At 38.2% G+C, this 24,328-nt stretch overlaps 2 protein-coding genes across 10 annotated transcripts in view; one reads left to right on the forward strand and one right to left on the reverse strand.

The window, feature by feature from the left end:
* agbl4 (AGBL carboxypeptidase 4) overlaps window positions 1-24,328 on the forward strand; it is a 461,529-nt gene that overhangs the window by 107,051 nt on the left and 330,150 nt on the right. For 2 of the 3 annotated variants that reach the window (XM_028027774.1, XM_028027772.1), the window contains one exon: window positions 9,532-9,644. In XM_028027774.1, the coding sequence (XP_027883575.1) occupies window positions 9,532-9,644 (113 nt within the window). The remainder of the gene's footprint in view (window positions 1-9,531; window positions 9,645-24,328) is intronic. The other variant, XM_028027773.1, reaches the window with a different exon arrangement.
* elavl4 (ELAV like neuron-specific RNA binding protein 4) overlaps window positions 1-24,328 on the reverse strand; it is a 92,457-nt gene that overhangs the window by 50,404 nt on the left and 17,725 nt on the right. For 6 of the 7 annotated variants that reach the window (XM_028027779.1, XM_028027780.1, XM_028027777.1 and 3 more), the window contains 2 exons: window positions 6,033-6,119; window positions 615-861 (listed from right to left, as the gene is read on the reverse strand). In XM_028027779.1, coding sequence (XP_027883580.1) covers window positions 615-861; window positions 6,033-6,119 — 334 coding nt within the window. The remainder of the gene's footprint in view (window positions 1-614; window positions 862-6,032; window positions 6,120-24,328) is intronic. The other variant, XM_028027783.1, reaches the window with a different exon arrangement.

Consider the following 24,328-nt stretch of genomic DNA (forward strand, 5'->3'; position numbering starts at 1 on the left):
ATGTTGAGAAACTAATATATTGCAATCTATCACAGCAGATGTTTTTTTTTTTTACTCTGTTAAGGCTCCGCTTATGACAATAGCTGACAACAAACATAAATAAAGTAAATGCATCCAATGCTAGCTATCTCAAATACTTGCACTTACAACAATAGTAATTTCCTCTTCACTTCAAGATTTCTTATCATCTGAGCAGATGTATTTGTACTGAATCTTCATGTATTCTGAATGACTCGATGAGCTTAAATAAATGACCCTCTTGCTATTGGCAGAAGGTTAAATTACAAAAAGAAGGGCAATGCATTTACACAGACAACCTTTAATATGGCAAAATAGTCATGTACCTCTAAACAAACTCAGTGTTAATAATACTTTGTTTTCTTCTTAATGTATAACTAAATGTCTACCTAGAGTGGCATAATTTTTCTTCTACTTCAGTTTAAGCATGTTTGTGAATTATTTGTATCAAACATATAATTTTTATGTTTTTAAGACTTAGTTGAAAAATTCCCAAATTGCCTGGTGATTTTCTATTTTCTTTTCTATTACTTATAAATCTATAACCATAAAAAAAGCAATCCTCCAGTGTGATGCAGCCAGGACTCCTTCCATACCTGTGATCTTATCACGAACTAGCTTGCAGGACTCGATTTCGCCGATGCTACCGAACAGGCTGCGGAACTCCTCCTGGGTCATGTTCTGGGGCAGGTAGTTCACTATGAGGTTCGTCTTGCTGTCGTCGTTTGTTGGACCGGTCTGCATGGGCGAGGGGCAGCCACGGCTGTTGGTGGTCGGGCCGTTGGCTGTGTTGCCTCCACCGCTGGGGCCGTTTGTCACTGGAGCCTCCATGTTACTGATGATCTTTGAGAAAACGCAGGAGGAGAAAAGGGAAGATGAAAAGAGGTTCACGAGAGAGGAAGGACTGAGCAGAAGGAAGAGACGGATGGCATTCAATAGGAGGAAAATGACAAAAATGTCGTCATGAAAATCTTTTTACTTGCAAATAAGTTTACTTAATTTGAAGACAAAAACAAACACTGTAAATCAAGAGAAAAAAATACATATTTTCCCTACATTTTTCTCCTCATTTCCATAAGAATGGAAAGTTAATTAAATGTAAACTTTTGATCCATGAGGTTTTTAACAAATGTGTACCAGAAGCATTTGATCCTCTTTGAGTTAACTGCCAACCAATAAGTGCCACATATTCTACATTAAAAAGATGTCGAATAATTTTAAAGTTAAATTTATTCAACTCTTCAAATTCCTCAACATTGTCATACAACCCATTGTTCTTTTTTTAATTAAATCTCAGCTATGAGAACTTGCTGTCTAACTAAGGATTACCATCTTCTTTAACGGTGTTATTCTGCCTCCATATTTTAACCCAGAGTGAAGCAATTTTTTCAACTATAAATCAATGAAAAAAGATTATCTCCTTGGTGCAGAATGTAGCTCTGAACCATAACAGTTCCACCACTGTGGCTCACAATTGACATGAGATCCTTTTTCTGAGGCTGCCTTAATGTGTCTAGTGTATTACTTCAACAACATGCAGTATTTCCTATTGGTACACATTAACTTCTACCAGCTACAGCTGCAGAGTTACTTGCAGAATAAATCCTGGGAATGTTTCCATCTTCTGGTCTTGGCCTCAAGTTCCCTCCTAAAAGGTGATTTTATTTAGACTGGAAAGATTCTTTCATTGGTACTTTTTCCTAAAGCTTTCAGAGAGCTCTGTAAATCTTGGCATGGCAACACCTCACACTTCAAACGCAAAAAAGGAACACCAGGTGCTAGTTAGAGGTTTAAATAAGATGGGTTTCATCTGTTACCACATACGGAGGCTGTGATCACTGGCAAGTAGTCTGCAGCAGAAGCTTTTTGAAAGTTAAAGAGAAAAAGGTCTAGGATCGGTTAATTTTTTGTTAACTTTTTTTTTATTACTATTAAAGTGGAAATTACAACAAAATATTAGATTAAGCTGACCTTTATTTGAGAATGTCATTTTCAGTAAGAAGGCAGAATTAAAGAGGATAAAAAAAACTATATGCATATATGTGCATGTGCCATAAAATGAAACATCCTAACTCATTTAAATCTTCCCTTTATAACTATGAATCTTAATTATGTTAATGAAGGAATTAATATAATTCCTTAATGTTACAAAGGAAAATCTTCAAGAATGAATGTAAATTGATTATTATCAAATTGCTAAAAACTTTCATCTTTTGCATAAATACAGTAGCAAACACATAAATCACGCCACACACAGTACATTTACCATCTCTAAACATTCATAAATACAACAGACACAAAAAGTTAAACAAGTTATCCCTCATAATCTCTTTGTAGTTCATTGATGTCTACTGAGGACTGCAGGTAAGGACAGTATCAGAGGGAGCCCTTCAGCTGGCAGTCTGATGGCTGATGCTGCTGCTGTGACAGAGGGAGGTTTGCATATTTATATAGGAGTTTTTTGCAGAGCATCTCAGGATCAAAGTGTTCACAGAGTGACTGTGAGGTCGCTGTGAGTGTGAGAAAACGCAGACAGAAGTGCAAAGAGATGAGAGCCAGGGAGAGGTGATTTCCACCTTTTCACATTTCCTACCAAAACTGTCTGACTTTTGATTATTTCAACATTACGAGGAACTACACAAACAGTTAGATTAAACGTGTTCACGTGATCAAGTGAAACATCTGTTGTGTACATTAGGAAGAGAGTGTGCATAAGATAGTAAATAGCCTGTTTTCCCACTCAAGCAAAAAACAGAAGAGGAACAGAGACTATTTTTACCACAGATCTTAAATCCTCTGTTTCCCGTCTCTGATGGACTGCATTGATGGTGATTCTGCATGAAGAGTCACGAAAACTAAAAGGTGTACTTGCGTCCTGTCATAAAACAGCAAAAGCTCTTTCTGACCTAACATTATGACACAAAAAGCTGATGATGCAAACGCCCTTTAATCTGATTACATCAAATTTGTAAGTCATCGCTCAGATCTCTTCTTTCCCCTTGCTCAACTATTCAGCTTTCGGTCTATTTTTAACTATCCTTAAGTATGAGCAGAAAGGCTCCACTTGGAAGCTGGCTGGTTTTAGCAAAGGAGAAACGACAAGTCCTGCTTCTCTATTTCTGGATTATCAAAAGGCGGGGCTGGTGTTCTAATAATATAGCTCAAAGCACAATTTAAAAATTTCCTTCTGACTCCAGAAATAGTTTCCAGGGGAAAAAGACCAAATTACACACTTACTTTGTGCTCATTTCTTGGCTTTAATTACCTTTTATCTATATGTGATACAATAAATTATGCAAAGGATTTTATTATTTAACAGAAAAATGCTTATGCATATTTATATTTTTTATTTTATTTTATACTTTTTCTAACACACTTTTTCATTTCAGCACCTATTTGCTTGCATATGAGCACCCAGTAATTTTTAGCAATGACGTTTTCTGGTGTTCTTCACTGAATGTCTCCTGGACAACTGTCAAGTAATCTGTCTCTCCTATGATACCGTAGGTCATTACAGAATGTAATAATTTAGAATTTTCTGAAAAACAAAATTTGGGGTTTTCACTAGCTTCAAGCCATAATTATCAGAGAAATACAAATAACAATATCACTTTGTGTGATGAATATTGATGGAATCATTTGTGTTTCCGACATGACATGTAAAACAAATACAACCTATTCCTAATGTTTGGTTTATTATAACTAAACTAACCTTAAAATGAGTCCTTTAAAGTTCAGACAACTGCAGTAAACTTGTCGTCTAGTTTAATTCTGTCAGACTCAGATGATCTCTCCCAAATAACTACGTCAGCAATGTTACTCGATAGATTACCTGGGGCTCAATATCCATCCTTTCCCTGATTTCTGGAACAGCCTTTAAAGAAAGGCTGGTTTTTCTAACACCCTTCTGTTCCTCCACAGAAAACATGCCAGCCTTCTGCTTCCTGTTCCCAACACACAAATGCACGCACAGGTTTGCATCCATGTATCCGCAGTGAGTGGAAGAGCACGCACTCAAAAGGCAGCGCACACATACGGAGAGAGAACAATGGCTCAGGCCCACAGCAGAAAACAAACAGACAGGGAGATGTCTAAAAGCTCTTAAGATGAGAGCTGCATGCAAATTGTTCTTTTGACAGTATCCTTCCCTGCTCACTCACCGCTCTGCCACAACAGAGATACCGAGACAGGCTGAGAAAGACGAGGGGAGAATGGCGTCTACTGTAGCCATAACAGAGTTGATTGGAGAGGGCCTTATTAAATCTGTTTACATTCCCCGCTGAGCACCATTCTGTCAGAGAGACTTTCAACTCCATGGGACATATTCTGAGGAGTTTTTACACCAAAATGGCTGCCTCTAATTAACAGGGACATGCCGAGTCTCAGCAGCCAATTATATTGCTCTCCTCATCCCTGCCCACCAGCGTTGGTGCTGCTCAGCGGTCCACTTCATGTTGGTTGTGAACGCTCCAGCTGTCCTGGCTCTCCCACTGTGGAGCCTGGTGCTGGGGACACAATTCATAGCATCCACATCTTGCTGACTGTGCACAAATACTGCAGCTTAGCTTCAGGAGTTATATTTCAAGCCCTGCATGGGACATATGGCATTGGTCTTTTTTCAAAGTAACACACCCACTGAAATCCTACATTGAAACTTGACATAAAATATATGTACACATATATTGCTGCTCATCTTCGGAGAAATAAAACACCATTAGAACTATGAAGCCCTTAGGTTTATGGTGATCTTGAAAATTTAAATTGGACATTTTATCCCTTTAAAACCTCAAACTTCACTGTATTTTATCCTTTTATGTTGCATATCATCTGTAAAATGGAAGGAGGACACATGGATGAAATGTGCATTCTTTTCACTAAGAATACATTGTTAAGCTGCCTTTTGGTGCAATTACAGCTGCATGTCTTATGGTGTATGACTGTACCAGCTTTGAACATCTAGAAACTATAATTTCTGCCCATTTTCAATGGAAAACGTCTCAAGCTCAGTCAGATGGAATGGAGACCATCAAGTCTTATCACAGATTCTCAACTGGAGTTATGTCAGAATGTTGACAGAGCAAGTCTAAGGCATCAATATGGTTTAATCTAAACTATTTCATTAAAGCTCTGGCGGTACTTTTAAGGTCATTGTCCACCAGAGCTATTGATCTCTGCAGCCCCTCCAGTGTTACCATTGGGCTCTTTGCTGCTTCTCTGATTAATGCACTTCTTGCTCAGCCTGTCAGTTTAGGTGGACGGCCATGTCTCGGTAGATCTGTAGTTGTCCTGTACCTTTTTATTTCTGGATGATGGACTAAATTTGAAAAGCAACCCAACATGGAGTAACAGAGTAACTTTAGTTATTTTTATTTTTCTGCTGTTGTAATTTTTGAAACCATGTGTAATTTTGCTTCCACGTCATAGTTATGCATATCCTTTTGCTCGTCTGTGACTTAAAGCAACCCGAAATAGGTCAAAGTTTATTGCTGTAATGTGACAATAAGTTGAGAAGCACAGTAGGTATTAACATAAAGCAAAGCAGTGAAAAAGCTCTAAAGAAAAGTGCATCAGAGTAATACTAAGAGGTTTCAAAAGAACCTGAGTGCTTAAAAATAAGAACGAAAAGCAAAGTAAAAACTTGAGAAAGTTTGAGTGTCTTAAAGGAAGAAGATGAAACATCACAGGAGACATGTGTGAATCATTTTATCCACTTGAGCATGAATATGTAGAAAGAAATTTAAATTTAAACTAAGTGACTGAATATCTGCTGAACTCCCTCAAATAACTACAAATGCTGAAAACATCAGCAGCAGGAACAGCTTCCTCTGCCACACATTCTCCCTGCTGCCTGCACTATAAAGCCCCCATCCATCAATCTCTCCTCTAGTTCCAACTGTCTCAGTCAGCAGCATCACCAACCAGTGTGCGTTATGTACACAGTGAAATATCAGATCATATCACTTTATGTGTGTAAAATGGCTGGGCCATCCATTTGGCAGAAGTAGTCTCCTTACCATCTTTGGCTGTGTCAGCAATCCCTTCTCTGCCCAGCCCTGGAGCTGCGGGAGCTCTGCTTGACGCCACTGTGTCTCTGTCGACCCCTATGGAGCGGAGCACAGGGAGGGGGGGACGCACAGCCCGCCGTCAACATCATACACTCACTTTGCAACGTTAGGGTTATGGTGGGATTTGGGGAAGGGAGAAGGTGGGGTGACTAGGGTGTTGGGAATGTGGCATCGTTGTTGAAAAACACTCTTGTACCTTTACAGTCACCAGCAGTTGAACTAAAACAAAATCAGCTCAGGAGTGTGAAAATGGAAGTAAACACTGAGAACTGTAAGACTTAATTTCTGTAAATGCTCAGAATTTTCGCAGCCAAAAGGATAATAAACGTGTTGAAGCTTGTAGATTGGTGTTGTGGCTGCAATGACCTTGGCAGAGTTTATAATGAGGGCTTCCCTCTTGCTCTCTGAAGGTAAACAAGCCTCTGGTTGGAGAGACAGAGCCGCCACAAATGAGCAGGAGCTCCGCTCACTGACTCTCCAGAGCGAGGGGGAGCTTAAACGCCCGTAGCTACCTATGGATGCTACAAGAGCCAATTTAGCAAGAGAAGAGGAAGCAAGAAGGTATGACCTCTGCCTTCATTTACTCCCTCAGAGAGACGAGGAGCGGGAGTGAGGGATCAGTTGGGAGGATGAATAAAAAGGCAAGGGTTGAGTAATGGGGAAGACACTTCCAATTGTTCAAAGGAAGGGAGAGGCAGAGGTGGGAGAGAGGAGACTGAGTCTGTACATGTTCTGTTGTCAATGTGTCTTGTAAACTAAGGCAGGAATGCATAATGGAGGTCTAAATGAGAATGAACTGTCAGTTAGAGAGGAGGGAAAAAGAGAGGAAGGGGCAGAGAGGTCAAGGTAGAAAATAAGACATGACATCTCCGAGCTGACAGGTGGAGGTAAATATTGAGATATTTTTGGCATCATCACAAAGACAAATCATTGGAGCCAGCTCTTGTTTTCAGTGTTGTGAAGTTCAAAGGATTACTGTTGAAGTGGGGTCGGGAATAACATGAACTTTATTGGGACAAATAAAGTTTGGATTATTTGTGAGGATTTAAATTAGTGGAGAATAAAATTCTTCTTTGGATGAAAAAAAATCTATAAACTTCAGTAAAAAGCCAAATGTTTGTGAATAAATGAACATATTCACAAATGTCCTCCCATAGTTAAAGCTGTGAAAGGACAATTCATTTCAGAGCTTTTCAACCTTTAATGTGACCTATAATAAAATTGAAGACAATAAAACAAAATAAAGTTCTGCCTCTGGTTAAGTCATAAGTCACTCTTAACTTGATGTAAGCTTTTGGTCACCATCCTGTTTAAAGATGTAGTTGCTTTTCATCCTCTGGGTTACAGCTGAGGTTTCCTATCTGGTTTTGATTATTATGTAATCACAATTTTCTTCAGCATGAAAAGTCCTAGCTGAAGAACAAACAACCCTGAAGCATGATGCTACCAACACCATGCTTTACTGCGGGTATATTGTTTTTTGGTAATGCCTTTTGTACGTGTTTGTGTTTTTTTGGAAATTATGACCAGAACTCTCAACCTTCATATTTTTTAAAATAAACTTTCAAAAGTGCTGTTGAGGAATTTTGTTTGGCTTAGATGTGTTTGTTTATAAGAAAATTATAGCATCTTCCCACCATACCCAGCGAGGTCCCTGGCAGGAAAAGCTGAAATTTATTTTGAGCTACAATAAATAATGGCAGATATGTACTGAAGATTTTTTTATTTTTTTATTTTATTGCGTTGCACAGATTATTGATCACATTAAAGGGGAAAAAAAATCTGATTTATCTTGGTCTTCTGTTTAGATCAGAGGTATGTAGAATTTATGTGAGAGAGTGGACTGTAAACAATGACAAGGATAGTTAAATCCCAAGAGCCTAACATGAATTTGAATCCAAATAAATACAATATAGCATAACTGACCAACATCCTTTAAATCAAGAGGAAATGCAGGGCACCAAAGGGAAAGGCATGTCTATGAAGTATGCATATCAAAGAGATTTGTCCCATCCTTTAAATGTAAACTTGAAAAGCTACCCTGAAAAAAGGAAATGTTAGGCAGAGGTGAAACATCAAACACAATTTTTACCCACTCTGCAAAGCCGTCACTTTACATACTAAGTGAATGGCGTGCTGCAGCAAGCAGACAATGCAGGGGTTTGGTTGTATGTAGAAATGCGGTGATAAAAATGTAGGAAGCAGCAAGCAGATGCACATGAATCTCATTTCCAACATCTAACGTAGCACAGGGGTACAGAATGTCGGGAAAATGAAGCTGACGTTCTTCAAGGGAGAGTTTGTGAGACTGCATCTCATTTCGAACTCCTTTTTGATGCTCAGTGCTCAACCATTTGATTAAAACAAAACAGTTACAGGTGACACTCACACACAAACACCCACACACAGCTTAACCTTGCTTCATATCCTCGCTATCCTTGTGTTTATCTCACAACAACACACGCGTGCTGCTTCAGATAGAATCTGCAGTGCAATTACACAAGCCAACCACCGAGATGAAAACCCGCTCATGGATACATTTTCAATTATTCAGGGAATACATTTCAGTCGGCTCTCAGATGCTGGAAAAAAGTTATTATATAATCAATACACTCTATAAGATCGTTAATATTTGATGCCACAAAAGTGCTTCCTGTCTCCTTGGGCTTCCGGCCAGTGGGATCTGGGCACTGCCGTCAAAATAGGACAAGCTTTCTCCGCCTACAGCGAAGAAACATTTGCTTTCCTCTAATATTTAAAAAACTCTCTCACTTAGTCACCTGGAGCGCATTTAGACTAAAATTTAACATGATCATGGTTGAGAGAAGATCTGCTTTCCTTCCTTCCAGCGTGGTCAGTGTTGTCTCTACTCGTCTGCTTTTAGTCAATAAAACTACCATTTTATTATTGCTGGCCTGGTGCAAGCTTCCCTCTCCCCCCCTTTCTCCTACAGAGCTAAGACAATCAATTTACCCTGACTTGGCCAGGATAGATGGAGGCAGGAGAGACTGCAGAGCAGACGCTGGGATCACTTCACAGATAGACAAACTGCCAGGCAGCTACAATATGGAGCCAGTACTCAACTAATCTGACTTGATAGACTTTGTCTCCCAATCTTGCCTGAGGTTTTATTTGTGTGTTTTCATCAGTTTTTAATTAAACCTTGATCCTAAATTTATTGCAGGTGCAGAGATAGCAGAAAGCATGCGTCCCCCTTTCTCTGCACCCCAAAGCCGATACCCGCTCTCCTTTAGAGAAAGTGACTCTGAATTGCAGTTTCTATCAAACCGACTGAGACACAAAGAGATTAATACGACTTTACTATCTCAGTTCCTCGGCCGGTCGAGTTGCGTGTAATGCTCTCTGCGCTATTGATTTTTATATTTCTCTCTCCTCTCCCTCTCTTCCTGGCCGTCTCTCCCTTTCACCATCGCTCCACCTCCACCAGCCTCTTCCGAGCCTCTGAAATGTCCTGCGGGTCAGACGGATGCTGGGCCGGATCAATCAGGAAAAGTAATCTGGGACGCCTCGTGCACGCAAGCAGACACACACACATCACAGGTACTGACACAAACACACGCTCTTCCTGTGATGCTCTCTGGCCTGCCTGCCTCCACTCCCATCGATCTGCATCTACTTTACCAAATGGATTCTTCTCTTCTATCCTCCTCCACTTCTGTTCTCCCTGTGTGACTCAGAATAATAAATGTTCCAGACCGCGCAAGACGTGTATGTAAGCAATTTTTCATTTAACTTTGGCTTGACTTTTTTTTCCCTCTGCCTCTCCCTCCTCTCTTCTATTTCTTTTTTCCTTTTTGTGATGTTTCAGTCGTTTATCGGGATCGATGCAGCTTTCTCAAAGACTGCCTTGCAGTTCTTGGTAATACTTGCATGCTTGTGTGAGGTCAAATGTCATGATAGACTGAGTCCTAAATTACGTCAGGCATCCTAAACAGAATCCAAACTTACCTAGGTACTACAGATCTTGACATTTTATGCTTTTTTAGAACTAAAGTTTCAAAGGTCTCAATGTGCCATGTTCATTTTAAAATGTCAACTACAAAAACATGAATTTATGCCAGATATTTCTGCAGAGGATGTTCTGTGATTATGAAACCTCAAAAAAATAGGAAGGAAGGAAGAAAAAAGAAAGGAAGGAAGCTAATCAAGCAAGGAAAGAGGGACATGTGGAATGAAGGAACAACATCTCAAGGAAGGTAGATAGGTAAGGGTAGGCAGCGAGTGCTTGACATTTTGCCCTCTTTCCATTCTGCACTTCTAAAGTTTAACTTTTAAGATGCAAGTTTCACCACCCACTTTAAGAAGACATAGTTTATCTTCAAGGTAATATTTTATTACTTACTAAAGATTTTCCTCGCTTATTTTGGTTTCATCAGGGAACATTGTCACTTTTTAGAATCAGCTGCCTAAATCATGAATCACAATCTAAAACAATAAAAGCATGGTGTTAAATAAAATCATTGTGAAATAAATAATTATTTAATAAATTTACCCTTGAGTGGGAACTTTTTGACAGATATGAAATCGAATGAGGAAGCAATGGGGAGCCCGAATTGGCAAAGAGGTGAACTTACCCATAAGTATTATCAGCAGGCTCACACAAGCGTCAGTTTGTGCAAGACTCATGCATAACTCAACCCCTTACAGATGCCAATTTCATACTTATAGATTGTAAATTTGTTCTTTTCTGCTTCTATTTAAAACCTGTAAACTAATCATTTCCTATTCATGCACCATTTTTCCAGTTATGGAAATTGCCTGTTATTTTGTCTCTGATCCCTAATTGACATCAACTGACTTGCAAAATATGATACAGATCATGACTCCTGATCAAACATAAGTGATTGAAAGTGACCTTTTTGCTGGTAGGTTTAATTTACTGGAGGGTGGTAAGCATTTTTTCTACAGTACACTGTTGGATATTGATTAGCATATTACCAATATATCAGTTCATATCATTTCTGCAGGAACATCCTGCAGTACATGGCATCATTCCCTGAAAAGTCAAGTATGAAACGACTGAAACTACGAGGGCAAAATGACCAGGATGCATTTTTTTCTTTTTTCAGAATTCAAGATGGATAACCAACAGTTTTGTAGTAAATACATTTAACTCTTTTTACTATTTTTCTTGGAACCAAGACTGAGAGACCGACAAATTTTAATGGCTTATGCAAGTTTTCCACCAATGTTGAAAACTAAAAAGTATACTCTCTGGTGGGCAGTCAAATCAAAGAGCATCCGATGCTTTAAGCACAATGACCAGTCGTTCTATATGTATATTGTAAAGAGCCACATTATGTCTGTAGCACACACATATTAAAGCCTTCATTGCTCAGCCAAACTGTAGGCGGAACTGGAGCCATTTGTCCACTGGCTGAACCCCAACTCTGCACCAACGCAGGCAGAAAATTGGTGAGCATCTTGACTCTAGAGATGACACTTCAATTTGTGCAGCCCCAGTGACTGGTGCTCTGCAGTTCCTCCCCTGTGGGGGTGTGAGATCAGCTGGACACCTGCCTGGCCGCTTGGCTGGAGCCCGGAGCACAAGGGACCGGACCTTGGAAAGGAAGGCCTGGCCTCGCCCGTCAGCCCGATCCCTGTCCCTGAGCCCCTCAGCCCTGGCCTTGGCCTGGCCTCTTCGGCCCTCATCACTGTTCCTCTAGCTTCACTCCTGTGCCAGTAACAGTCCCTCACCCTCCCCTCTTTACTCCTAATTCCTGATCCAACTGTCAGCTGTGGCGCCATTCCTCCTCTCAGACATTAAATCCCCATCAACAGCTTGCCAGCCTTTGTCTCACTTCTTGCCGCTGCAGCTTGCACCTCGACTTCCAGCTCAAGCCGAATCAGTAAGATGTCTTTGCTGTGAATCAGTGTCTGTCCTGTTGTAATCCTGGGGTGTGACGAATGACAGTGGTCGGCCCAGGCGCTAAGGACATTTTGTGGATTAAAGAGGCTAAATCATTGTCCCCTTCCGCACTTTACCCGCTCTAATTAAATTTAAATATGGGCAAAGGTTTTAGTGGAGGTATCTTGTGTCTGAACAGAGCTGCAAAATACATAGAAAATGTACAGCAATCACAGTTATCAGTAATACTAATATCGCAAAGGACAATTTGAAATGCAAAATATGTCGTCAATTATATTCCAAACGTCATAAATTAACAATATGCATTGCACTACCCAGTCTGATGCATTCTTACTCTGGTGCATAAATCGAACAAACGTGACAGAGACTGATATACTGAAGGTCCAGATCCTAAACATCAAAGTAAAAGCATACAAAGAGAGGAATGATAAACAAAATATATATAAATAAAATAACTCAACAATTATATTTAGGGCTTAGTGAGCTTATTCCATGACTAAAAGTCATTTTTATTTAAATTTAACACCCATGTGAATTACAAAAAACAACCAGATGACTTACTCAATACTTTACTTCAATTTATTCTACTTAATGCTTTAAGTAGAATAAAAACATTGTGTTTTTATTATTCTGATGAGTTCCAGTCAACTATAAAACTGTTAAGTGGTTTTTTCAAGCCCAACCTAATAAAAAAAACAAAACAAACAATTTAAAGGTTTGAATAACAATTTTCTTAAGAAGAAAAATCTTTTTGTAAAAGGCATCCTGATATCTGCCTCTTGCACCTTTTGTACTGATTAGGGATTCTGTTTACTGGTTTTGTTTGAGATCTGATCTACCAATTCCAGCCAATCCATGAGTTTTTTTCAATGGGTGACAAATAAAACAAACAAAAAATATATGCTTCAGATAGATTCAGGTGTTATTAATTCAACAGAAAACAATAATAATGTATAAAAGTATATGTCTTAACTTTCTTTATTTATTTGAAATAAAACACAAAAGACACCATCAAGTGTTGGCTGATGTGCAACAATTGTGGGACAAAGTGTTTAATTAATAAGGAAAAATATTTATTTTAAATATCTGGCCTACTGATGATCAGTCGGGGACAATCAAAGGAATATTGGCATACTTTGATATTTTTGATTGAATAATGGATGCATATCTAATAATTTATTAGGTTAATCACAAGAAAAACATGATGGACAAATCAATAATAAACTAATGTAATGATTTAAGGCATAATTAAATTAATTGTAAGACCTAGCCTAAAATTAAGAAAGGACTTTTCATGAGTTTTTGAAACCTTGCAGAAACTCATCAAAAACAAATAATTTTGCAATATCCTTGTCTCTAAGCAAGATGCATGACTTATTATGTTTGTAACTCCATTGCTGTTATTATAAGTAAGATGAACAAGCAATACATCTAAGAGAGCAGATTTTAAACTGTAAGACGGTGTGCTGACTGTATCAGAGACACAATTTTCTCAAATTTTAAAATAAAACCAGGTTTTCCATCTTTCCACATTAATCAAAACAGAAAACAAACTTTTGTTAAAACTCCACTAAGATTAGGTGACACTTACTGTAACTGTTCTTTAAATAAACACAGTGTATGGAACAGGCCTGCACCACTGCGAGATGCATTTTAGTGAATAGCAAGCACATTTCTCCAGTGCTCATTTCTGTGTTGCGCTGAAGTTGCTTTTAGTTATAAGCTGGGACACTGTGTGGAGGATGTAAGAAAACAGCCTGCGAGGCTGGTCAGGCTGATCCGACTGAGTCAGCAGCATCGTGTGTCATGACAGAGGACACCGCTTCCACAAACGGCATGCAGGTGAATGGGGCTGTGCACCTGTGCAGGCAATCAGCCGTAAGAGCGAAGCTGCACCCTATCTTTAGTAAAACGCACCAAGATGCGCTGCTGCACATTATGCACATGTGTGACTATGCTCACAGTTACAGTGTCCCACTGCATGTTTTGGGTCAGAAATAAGCAATTCAGCAGGGTCGTGCTATTCTAGCCAACTACAAACATCCACACATTGCTTAAGCCTGCAGTTATGCTCATTTGTTGGCAGGCTTAACAATCCCTAAAGGCGAACAGAGCAGAAACAGAAACTTCCAGCTCCTCTGATTGAACTTAATTTTCAGCATAACACACAGTAGGAGTTCTAATTAAAACTGCTTTGAGGCTGGAAGTGGTGATATTGGATTTGTTGAAACAGTTGTTTAAAAAAAGAAAAAAGAAAAAAAAAGCTCTAAACAGCCTGAAGGTATACGATAAGAACAATACCTACAGCCCAGCTCTACTACTTTAGAGGACGAGAGTACGGCAGGAGCAAATATCTGGCTGCTTAGCAGAAACAGAGCTCTACCTAATCTAATCACTGCTCCACCATCAGACACATCCTGATTGTGTGTCTGTTGGTGAGAGTGTGTGCATGTGTGTCTGCCCTGCAGCAAAGGCATAGAGCTGCAGCACATAGACATTAGCTGACCATTGTACTCAAGAATTCATTTCACAGCCTTGGGTATTGTGTGAGTGTCTGTTCGTCTGTGCAGCAGTGTGTCTGTATAATCTGCTTATTGGTTTCCCTCTGAACCGGAGCTTAAATAATCTAATAGCTGCAAGGGAAAGAGGACAGCCGTCCGTCATTTGTCTTAATGACTTAAAATTTTGATAGAGGCAATGAATAACTCAAAACTACATGTAGCTGCAGAGAAAGCAAAGGCTTTACCAACAGCGCAACAAGCTGAGCTTTAACTCCCTTCCTTTCAAGTGATGTGATGATGCATCAAATATTCTAATCATAGTAGGTTTGAAAACTATAGGATTGCAGCACTATAAAACTGAGAGCAAAGTCTAAGATTTTATGATTTTATTTTAGCAAATAGGGTGACTGAGAGTCTCCATAAGTATTCCAAAGACGATACGGATCATCGCCGTAAATTATGTTTCATGACAGAGGTCATCTCAAAAGAATAAAAGTTTTTATATTTTACTGGTGAATGTCTTGCTCTCTCTTACTCTATTTCAGCATGAAATAATCCTAGAAAAGTCTCAGTATGTCATAGAAAATACAGCTTTTTTTAATAGCTTCTCTGTACTTAAACATCTCACTAATGTTGAAAATAAATGATTTTGGGTGTTCATTTCTGAGCAACAGTGTCTGCAGCCTACAAATGGGGTGTTCACTGCATTACTAACTCAAACCCCAGTAATCTATGCAAACTTTGTATCTTGAACGTACAAATGTAATGTTTTTTAATTAATATTTAAAACCAAATGAACAATATACTAATATACAATATTTTATTGAAATAAGGTAGTCTGATTTTTGTATAAACAAGATGTGTAAATCATTGCAGATCTGAAACAAAAAGTTTTTTGCATGTTTGACTTATTTGAATGAAATAAACAAAAGCTTTTGGTTTGATTATTTTTTAATGTCTTATTCTATCAAAAACAATTCTTTGTAACAAGAATGGCATATAGTTCAGTCTGTCTAAAAACACATTCTCTATTTAGCCTTAAAATATTTGTAGATCCAAGGCTTATTTTCAGTAATTTTACCTAGACTTTTGTTATCCTATTAATAAAGAATTTAAAATTAAAGCTAAAAACATAAACAAGGTTGATTAAAAACAAATACTTTTTCTTAATGTTTAACACTTTAATATGTCAGATACGTTTTCAGATGATCATTTTCTTTAAAAGTGTATCTGCATTCACCGCCTGTGGTGAAACAAAGGTCCCCGTAAAAGCCGCCTTTCCCAGGTTCTTACAGATTCTACTTATACTTCAACTTTCACATTTCTAACTGTAAGACCTTCACATTAAGTCACATCAAGTTTGAATTCTCACAGAAAAACCGATTCTGCAACAAGAGGAAGAGAGTGAGAAACAAAAGCTTTCAAAAGATGGAGTGTGCAGCTAACAGGCGAGGCCTGTGGCAGGCCAGCTAAACCATTAAGAGTGGCATGTATTCAAATGAGCAGATAAATCCCCCCTGCTGCTGTATAGTGCAGAGTAATTGAAAATGCCCACAGGAGGCAATCTCTGCTCGTATACTGTGGCGTATGCCATGGAGACAACACAGAAAGGTGGTGGTTGATTGCTATAAAAGAAAAGAAAAAGTCCTACAACAGTGTGTGATTCTGACAGCGAAAGCAAGAGAGCCTTGAGACACAGCATGTTTCTCTCTATTTTTCTCATTTTCTCCATCCCTGTCTTTTTGTCATCAACCCCAAATATCAATTTAACAGGTGCTGATCATGCCTGCTGGTGACGTTTATCTGAGGCGATAAGCACAGGATATCACTTTTCCTGAATTTCCAGCTTCATTTCCATGTGAAGGATGGGACACAATCCTCACAACTGGAAGTGGATATGAACTGATTGTTAATATTCCACATTCCTCTCAGAATAGACTCAACAACAATAAATATTCTCTGTTGTCTGATAGCCACGCAAACAACCCATGATCGTAGACTATATTAGAGAGGCGGAGGCTTTTTGATACAGTAGGATTTTCATTTTAAATTGAGTCAACTCTAGGATTATGATCTTTATACTGGGTGGACCCATCTTTACGAGTCATCGACCATAGTTTGACCTTTCATATCACTCCTACTGCTGTCACAGTCATAAAACTCTGCCATGATTTTAAATAGTATGTATTATAATTGTATTAAAACAAGAAGTTTGTTGGGGATAGGAAATTAGACAAGCATAGCCCAGCATTTAATAAAACAATGGAAAAGGAATATCATTTTGTAAAAAAGAAAAAAATAATAATCTGCATAATTTTTTCACAGATCGACCAGTTTTTTGCATGTTTCCACATTTTGACAATTTATCTTTGGGGTGAAGCTCCAGATCCTTAAAATTGGAAGGCCTCTTTATCATCACCCTAATTTTTAGTTGCCTGCACAGGTGTTAATCTTATATCTAGTCAAAAGAAACATGCTGGTAAAATTTAAAGACAGTTTTAAATTTAAACCTGCTATGGATAATTTAGAATTTTACTGTAGATGACGTTGAAAGTGTGAAGAACTTTCTGAAACACTCTACCATCACAAAAAATATGTGTAACTAACCGAATACATGAAAATACATTTTAAAATATATTTTTTCCTAAAAATAAGACTTTGTTTACCCACCCATTGTCTGAGCAACATCCAAACATTAAGCATCTACAGGTGCACTGATTGACATCTATATAACTCTCAACTTTAAGTTAAGGTATCCTGATCTGTGGATCTCTAACTATGACCTCATATCCTGGATGATTAATTTCATGTAAAAAACAATAAATTAGGATGGCCTTCACAGAAACTGACTATAGCAACAAACAATATTTCATCATTTCTTTAAACCGGAAAAATGTTTCAGATATCTTATTTACCTTAAAAACTAACAACCATCTTGATCTTCTCATTTCTCTGTCCTGTCCTGATCATATTTCAGCATGCGGAGGCAGCTCCTATAGGGTTTGGCTTTGTTATGACAATAAGCTAAATTATCTGATCCTAAATGAGAGAAAAACCTGAGTTCATCAGTCTGAGAACTCATCAGAAACTTTTTTTGACATCATAATCCTAGAACTTTTTCTCTCATTTTGAATCAGTCTGAAAGCAGGTAAGATCATCACAGCTGAGTTTTTCCTAAGTCAGACTCTTCTTGACAGGTGGCTCTGTATTACTGTCAGAAAAATGAGACTGAATTTCCGACAAGCAGTTCCCTAAATCATGATGCAAATCTGACTGGGAACCTGCCACAGGTATTTCCCACGTGTCTGTCACTCTCTTGACCAAGATGGATAAATCTTGCAAACCTTCTCTTCACTCCACACAAATCTGCATACATGTTTTTCACACCACACCCCTGCTCACATTATTTATAATTACTAAATGACTGTGTACTGCAGTTTACATCATTTACAATGCTTGATTCAGGACACTGCATCTACTTGCTGGTCTTACTGCAAATATTGATCTATGCCCTTGACTTGTGACATCTTAATCCGAAGCAATACAGTGTAGCTACATTTATTTTTACATCACTGGAACGCCATAGACACACTTGCTATAAGGTAGTTATATGTGTAAAAGTTTCTTTTACACTTTTCATCAGTATTTGGTATGTGTGCCAAACATAGCAGGATCTTTGACGTTACAGCCTCGCTCCACTGTCCAAGCTCTCCAGTGCTGGTCTAAGAAGGGCAGTGTCCACAGTTTGGGAACCACGGCTTTAAAGGAGCAGTGATCACAGCTGATGCACTAAGAAATGCAAGAATATAAAGTTTTCAAATTAATAATTGGTTGCCAGCATTTTTCCATCTTTACTTGAAACTAATTCTAGTGACATCTAGAACTACACTCTTTCTTCAATTATCTCCAACATTGAAGTTACACAAGAATCGAATGTCTAAATTCACAAACCTTTTAAAATCACCCATGAAAAAATGTCTACATCTTGATAGCTTCTATGTAAAAATGTTCTTGGAGTTAATTTTTGTTTAAATATCAAATACTAAAGTTCACCATGAAATAAGGAAGGAAAGAAGAACAGCAATGAGGGAAAGACAAAAGAAGAAAGGCTGCAGGGAGGAAAGGAAGGAAGGGAAACAGAAGACAGGAAAGATGGACGCATTCAAATATTTTTCCAAAGTCATGTTTTCTTTTTCCATGATTATCCAGACATGGAATACTGAAACCCAGTATCCTGGTGAATGTGCTTGGATATATGTTTTAGGTCTAATTTATTTTTCTACACACCAACTAGTGATACTACATAGAAGACAGAACACTGCATGCTTTCTTTGTAGGCCCAGATGTGTCTGTTACCAACCACAATGCTGCCATTTTGTAGCATGTTCAGTTGCATGGTGAATCTATAATTTATCCAGCTACAGAAATACATGAATGTTTAATACGTCAGAGGCGGCAGGGGCCTGTCAAATGCATGACCTTGAAACGTCCTTTAAAACATCACAAGGCAGCAGCGCCTGGGCCAGTAAAGCTGCCAGCGCCAAACAACAGGCAACACGACACGGTGGAGCTCTAACTCGTACTTGTACACACAATTCCTGTCTGTCTGCTCATCCTCTTCGCTGCTTCCTTGCCCCCGCCCTCCTCACTTTTTCTCTCTCTTTTTTTTTTTTTTTCCAGGGATGCAAAATGCAGATGAGAGGAGTCAGCCGTTTGTGCAGTCTCGGGAGAAACTGCCAGTCAAATCCAAACATCTGTACGAATACAAAAATGTGCAGGGTACAGTCAAGGATGCTAGAAAGGGAGCGGGAAGGAGGAGGGGGAGACAGAGGAGATGAGTGGATTGAGAAGAGTGAGAGGAAAAGTAGATAGGAAAGCCAGTGTTCCTCTTCCTTTATGTGTTTTTGACTGAACAAAGAGATATAGACACATTCCTTCCCCCGTATTTTCCATCAAGATATTTATTCTAAAAAGCAGCACTGCACAACAAGGGCTCGGTCCTGTGTTTGCTAGTGGGCTGAGGCGCTAACACTCCCCAGCTGATTATGTGTCTGTCTGTAGCAGTTTGAGCTGCTGCCAAAGGAATTAGGTTTAGTATTTGTGAATGCTGCTCCCCTCGCAGCAGAATGCCTCGCCGTGCCTCTCAGATTTTGAGCATTTTTAAAAGAGAGCGAGGAACAGAGAGGGAGAGAGAAAGAAAAAAAACATTTTAAATAAATGAAGAAAATCACTGTGGAAGCCTATTAAATTTTTAACGTAACCATTTTGTGAGTCTTCATGTGTGTTTAGGGTTCACACAAAAGGAATATTTAAAAACCAAAGCGTGCTAATTGGGACAGGAGATTTTTTTTTTCTCTTCAGCAACGTCTTATTCAAACAGGCTTTGGGCTCATTAACTGCTTCCATCCAGCTTTTGTTTGAAGGAAAGTGGAAAAGACATTTGAAGATAAATAATATTTTGCAATATCTACACTGACACTGTAGTGCTAAAACGCTGATAGGCATTATTTGCTCATAAAATTAACTAAAGCTTGCTTAAAGTTTGAGCAAAATAATCTCAGTAGATCGGTCATATTTTTGAAAATGCAATTTGTTATAGTAGTTGAATTTTTAAACACAAATCACACATATTACTAATGGGATACGCCATGCAAGATTAACATGTATTTTCAGCAAAATAAAAAAAATGTATCTAGCTTTATATCATGGCATTTATTTAATCATCAAATGAACTGACAAACTAGTTAAAAATTAATGTACATTAGATGTCGATGACTGTGCATCAGTGTGGGATGAACATAATCATGGATACATTTACTTTGATCTTTCGTAGGATTTTAAAAGCCACCAAAGGAGATGCAGCATTTCCATTCATTCTTGCATAACTTTATCGTCCATATTAGACATAATCCAACTAAATAACACAGGAGTTATCGTTGCCGCTATCTATAATCCGCTGTAAAGCTCTGCACAGTTAGTTGTCATTGGTAACATACCGCAGACAGACTACTGCCCACATGTGTCGGCTCCAATGAGTTCTTCAAACAAAGTCACTGTCATACACATACAGCTATAGAGACGGTATTTATAACAACTGCATCAATAACACAAAGGCACAAACTCACCCAATGTGACCATTTAAGTTCATTTAAAACTCGGTGCTCTTAACTCAAAGTGGAAGACTTCTCAGAGAGGGTGTTTACCTCTTGTCCTTGTCTGAGATGCACTTAGTGAAAGTCAGGAAAACAACTATTCTGCATGTTGATGAAACATTATCTTTGCTGCTCTCTGTGTATTGTGCATTAAGTCGAATCAACAAAGTTGATTTTGACAAGAAACATCCACCCTTAAAAACATGCCACTTTTCATCTCTGCTAATTTTTGTGAATTACAATTCAAGTCAGAAAAACACCATTCTATAATTTCGATGGAACAGATAATAAACCCTGAAGTAGTCTGAATGGAGAGGCTTAAAGTTAAGTAAGGAGTTTCTCATCTTGATATTAGTTTAGGAAAGTAGAACGCTTGGCTACATGGATTGCAAGTTAGTTTTATTATCAGAGGTCTGACATGGTGAGGAGGAAGATTTGCTGCTTTAACTATCTTAAGACATTGCATTTTCAAACTGAAATGTAAAAATTAAAAGAACTAATAAAAGGGATTTTCAATTTACAGATTGATTAGAGAAAACTTGTGTTATAATCCTTTTTGTTGTTATTCACTTAGTGGTGGTGCCCTGGGTTTATGTAGATCTCAGCCGGGGCCTTTCTTTGTTTTCAAACTTTAAATTAAAAGTGGAAAAAGCACCTACTGACCTGCACTGATCAGAGCTGATCAAGGAATCATTTTCCAATCTGAATTTCTGTTAAGTGATTGATGAAAAATACATCAATCACTTCTTTATGATGTCTCAAATCATCTTCATTGCTCCTCAAAACAAAACTCACCTTTGAAACAACACAAATGTCTACTGTTACCTGATATTTTTTTATGTGGGGTAACATTTAAATTTCTTAACAGCACACAGTTTGTGGGCAGCAGCTAATAAATTCCTAACACACCCCATCTTATTAGTTCTGATGTGTAACCTTGGAGCAGATGATGTTATGCCTGAGGGTAGTATAGTCAAAGCACACTTGTGTGTACATATATTTAAATAAATATATGAATAAATATTACAGATACTCACACTACTGGGTCCTATCAGTCTTCCTGATAGGAAGCAGTGTCCTATTCATTAAAGCATTTAAGACCAATGAACATTTCCTTTTTTTCCCTCATCTCTTCCACTCTTGATTCATATCCTGTTTTCACTCTTATTTCTGTCAAACACTGCACAATCTTACTGATGTAATCTTTAGATACAGCCTACACATTATATACGGTGTTCTTACATCAGTCTTGTGTTCCTTTGCATGCTGACATAAGGCTGAAGGCCTCAATGTTTCATAACTAAGTCAGCCCGAAAGGAATTGCCTTCATTTCTGTTAGCATTTCGATGGCATTTCACTAAAAGTAGCATGAGCACAAATATTATTCATTGGACAGTAAAAGTCAGCCACCCATCATGAAAACAAATGGATGCACACGCGATTCCAAACAATACTATTGAGTGCATTCAGAGAGAAACAAGGTTTTCTATTACAGGTATAAAACACAGGAAGATAAATGGTTTCTGGTTTTATTAGTGAACCTGTCACTTGGCGGCCAGGATGGAATGGATAGATAGATGTGACAATGATTCTGAGGATGGTGAGCGAAGCTGATAACTAAACCATAAAGTCCTCATGCTGGCAGTGGACATGGGCTGGTTACCACTATCAAGGTTTTAAAAAGCCACTAACATTTTTCAACAAATTGTTTAAAGCTTTTTTACTGAGAGGCTAGAGAAGGTGCTGCACAGATCAGTTTTTTAGTACATGAACTGAGCACAGAGTAATGCGATATTGCCCCTCCTGCACTTATTGCTGCACACTACAAGCCAGCAGGTTTAAAGAAGTCTATTGCACTTCTTCTTCCTGCTGGGAAACATGCCAGAGTGTGTTACTAAGCAGGTGACACCCATCACTCTTGCTAGACCTGCACAATATAACAAAACACTCAATTGCTGGAATATTGTTCACTGTTGTGATGATGTTATCAACTGTGGCTAACACAAGTTTTTCTCTCTCTTCGATATTTGACGATCACAATGTTAAACTCCTCTCCACAAACTTTAGTGTCCCACCATAATTTACATCAGGCGAGCATCAAGAGTAGGAAAAAAGTGAAAAAAATTGGATGAATATTTTAACTGAGATGCAGAGTGAATGCAGGGAATCTCAAATATTATATTCAATCCAGTAGTGGCTCTTGCATGAATACTGTCCTGGATGAGCCACTTTACACCAAAGAATGTAATAAGAGATTTGTTTATCTAACTTTAGAAAACAAACCACTACTTTTCTTTTAGGTTTTTACAAACCCAAATTGTGTGTGGTATGACAATGCATTAAGGTTTAAATGCTAGTCTCAATTTAAGGTTGTCTTAATGTCTAGAGAAAGGAGAGGATTTTTTGTGTTTTTTCACAAAAACAAAACATTTAACGAATCTCAAACACTGATGTAAAGAATATGTTGAACTGTAGATTAAAAAACAAAACACTTGTTTTAGTCCTGATTTGAAAACTAGATGCTGATACCAACTTTAGTTTGAAAACCAGCAGTCTGTTACAGTCATGTTTTGAATGAATGGACATAACAGTGACCAACAGAAAACTATTTTAGAGCACTGTTGCTAATCCTCCCAATTTTATTCACTACCAGATCTTTGTGAATGTGATATTGTAAGTATTATTGTTGCAACAATGGCAGTGATTCAATGTATTGTGCAGTACCAAGTCTTCTAAAGGTAATAGAAAGATGGCTAGCACAATAGACAACCCAACTGATAAACTAGCTAATATCAGCTTGTTTATACTCCCAGTGTTACTATGCAGATAGTGGGACAGTAAAAGTCAGAATACTCTAAACAAGAAGCATTCTTACTTCAGAATGAAATGCTGACAAACTTTGACAGCATGTCTTTATAATTTTGCTAAATGTTATGTATTAAAATCAAAATGTTACAGATTACATTATTCTAACTAAACTAATGAATGTGTCATAATATGTTAGAAGCCATATAGGTTCTATATATTGAATACACATTGGCTGTGTATTCATGCTTTTTAGTTAAAAAAAAACATGGTATTTTACTAAATGTTATCCTACCAGCCCAAGCCTACTGCCCAGTAGTCATGCAAACACGTTAACGTATTACTAGAAAAACATAAAACTTGAAGGCAGTCAGTGGATGTTCAAAATTCCAGCATATATATTTGGTTTTCCTTCCTTTGCATAGGCAAACAAACTCCTACTGTGTGCACATTGCCCTGCTTGGCAGCATCTCTACTCATGCAACTTACATGCAATACTTTGGATGCACTTTCTCTCACATGTTTAAATCCACCCAGTTTATTTATTTATTTATTTTTACAAATGTACAGTCCACAATGCTGCAGGGGAAAATCCTTCTTGCTGCAGAGTTGTGCAAAGGCAGCAAAGCGGCGGGGTGGGAGACACTTACAGTCATGGTGTTAACATAAAATGGGTGCTATCTTCTAGTTAAACACATCCCTTCCCTTTTTTTCTCCAGTTTCCCCATTCCTCTACACACACCCACACAACTCCTATCATCAACATTTTCTGCCTCCAGAATTTTGAAACTAACCCCCTGCTGCAATCTTCTTCGCTGCAAGAACCTCACACGCTGCATACGAAATAGTTGAACTGTGGCACTTCATTGGCTGCGTATAAAACACAAGTACTATAGA

This window comes from Xiphophorus couchianus, chromosome 9 (genome assembly GCF_001444195.1).
Source record: "Xiphophorus couchianus chromosome 9, X_couchianus-1.0, whole genome shotgun sequence".
NCBI classification, from domain to species: Eukaryota; Metazoa; Chordata; class Actinopteri; order Cyprinodontiformes; family Poeciliidae; genus Xiphophorus; species Xiphophorus couchianus.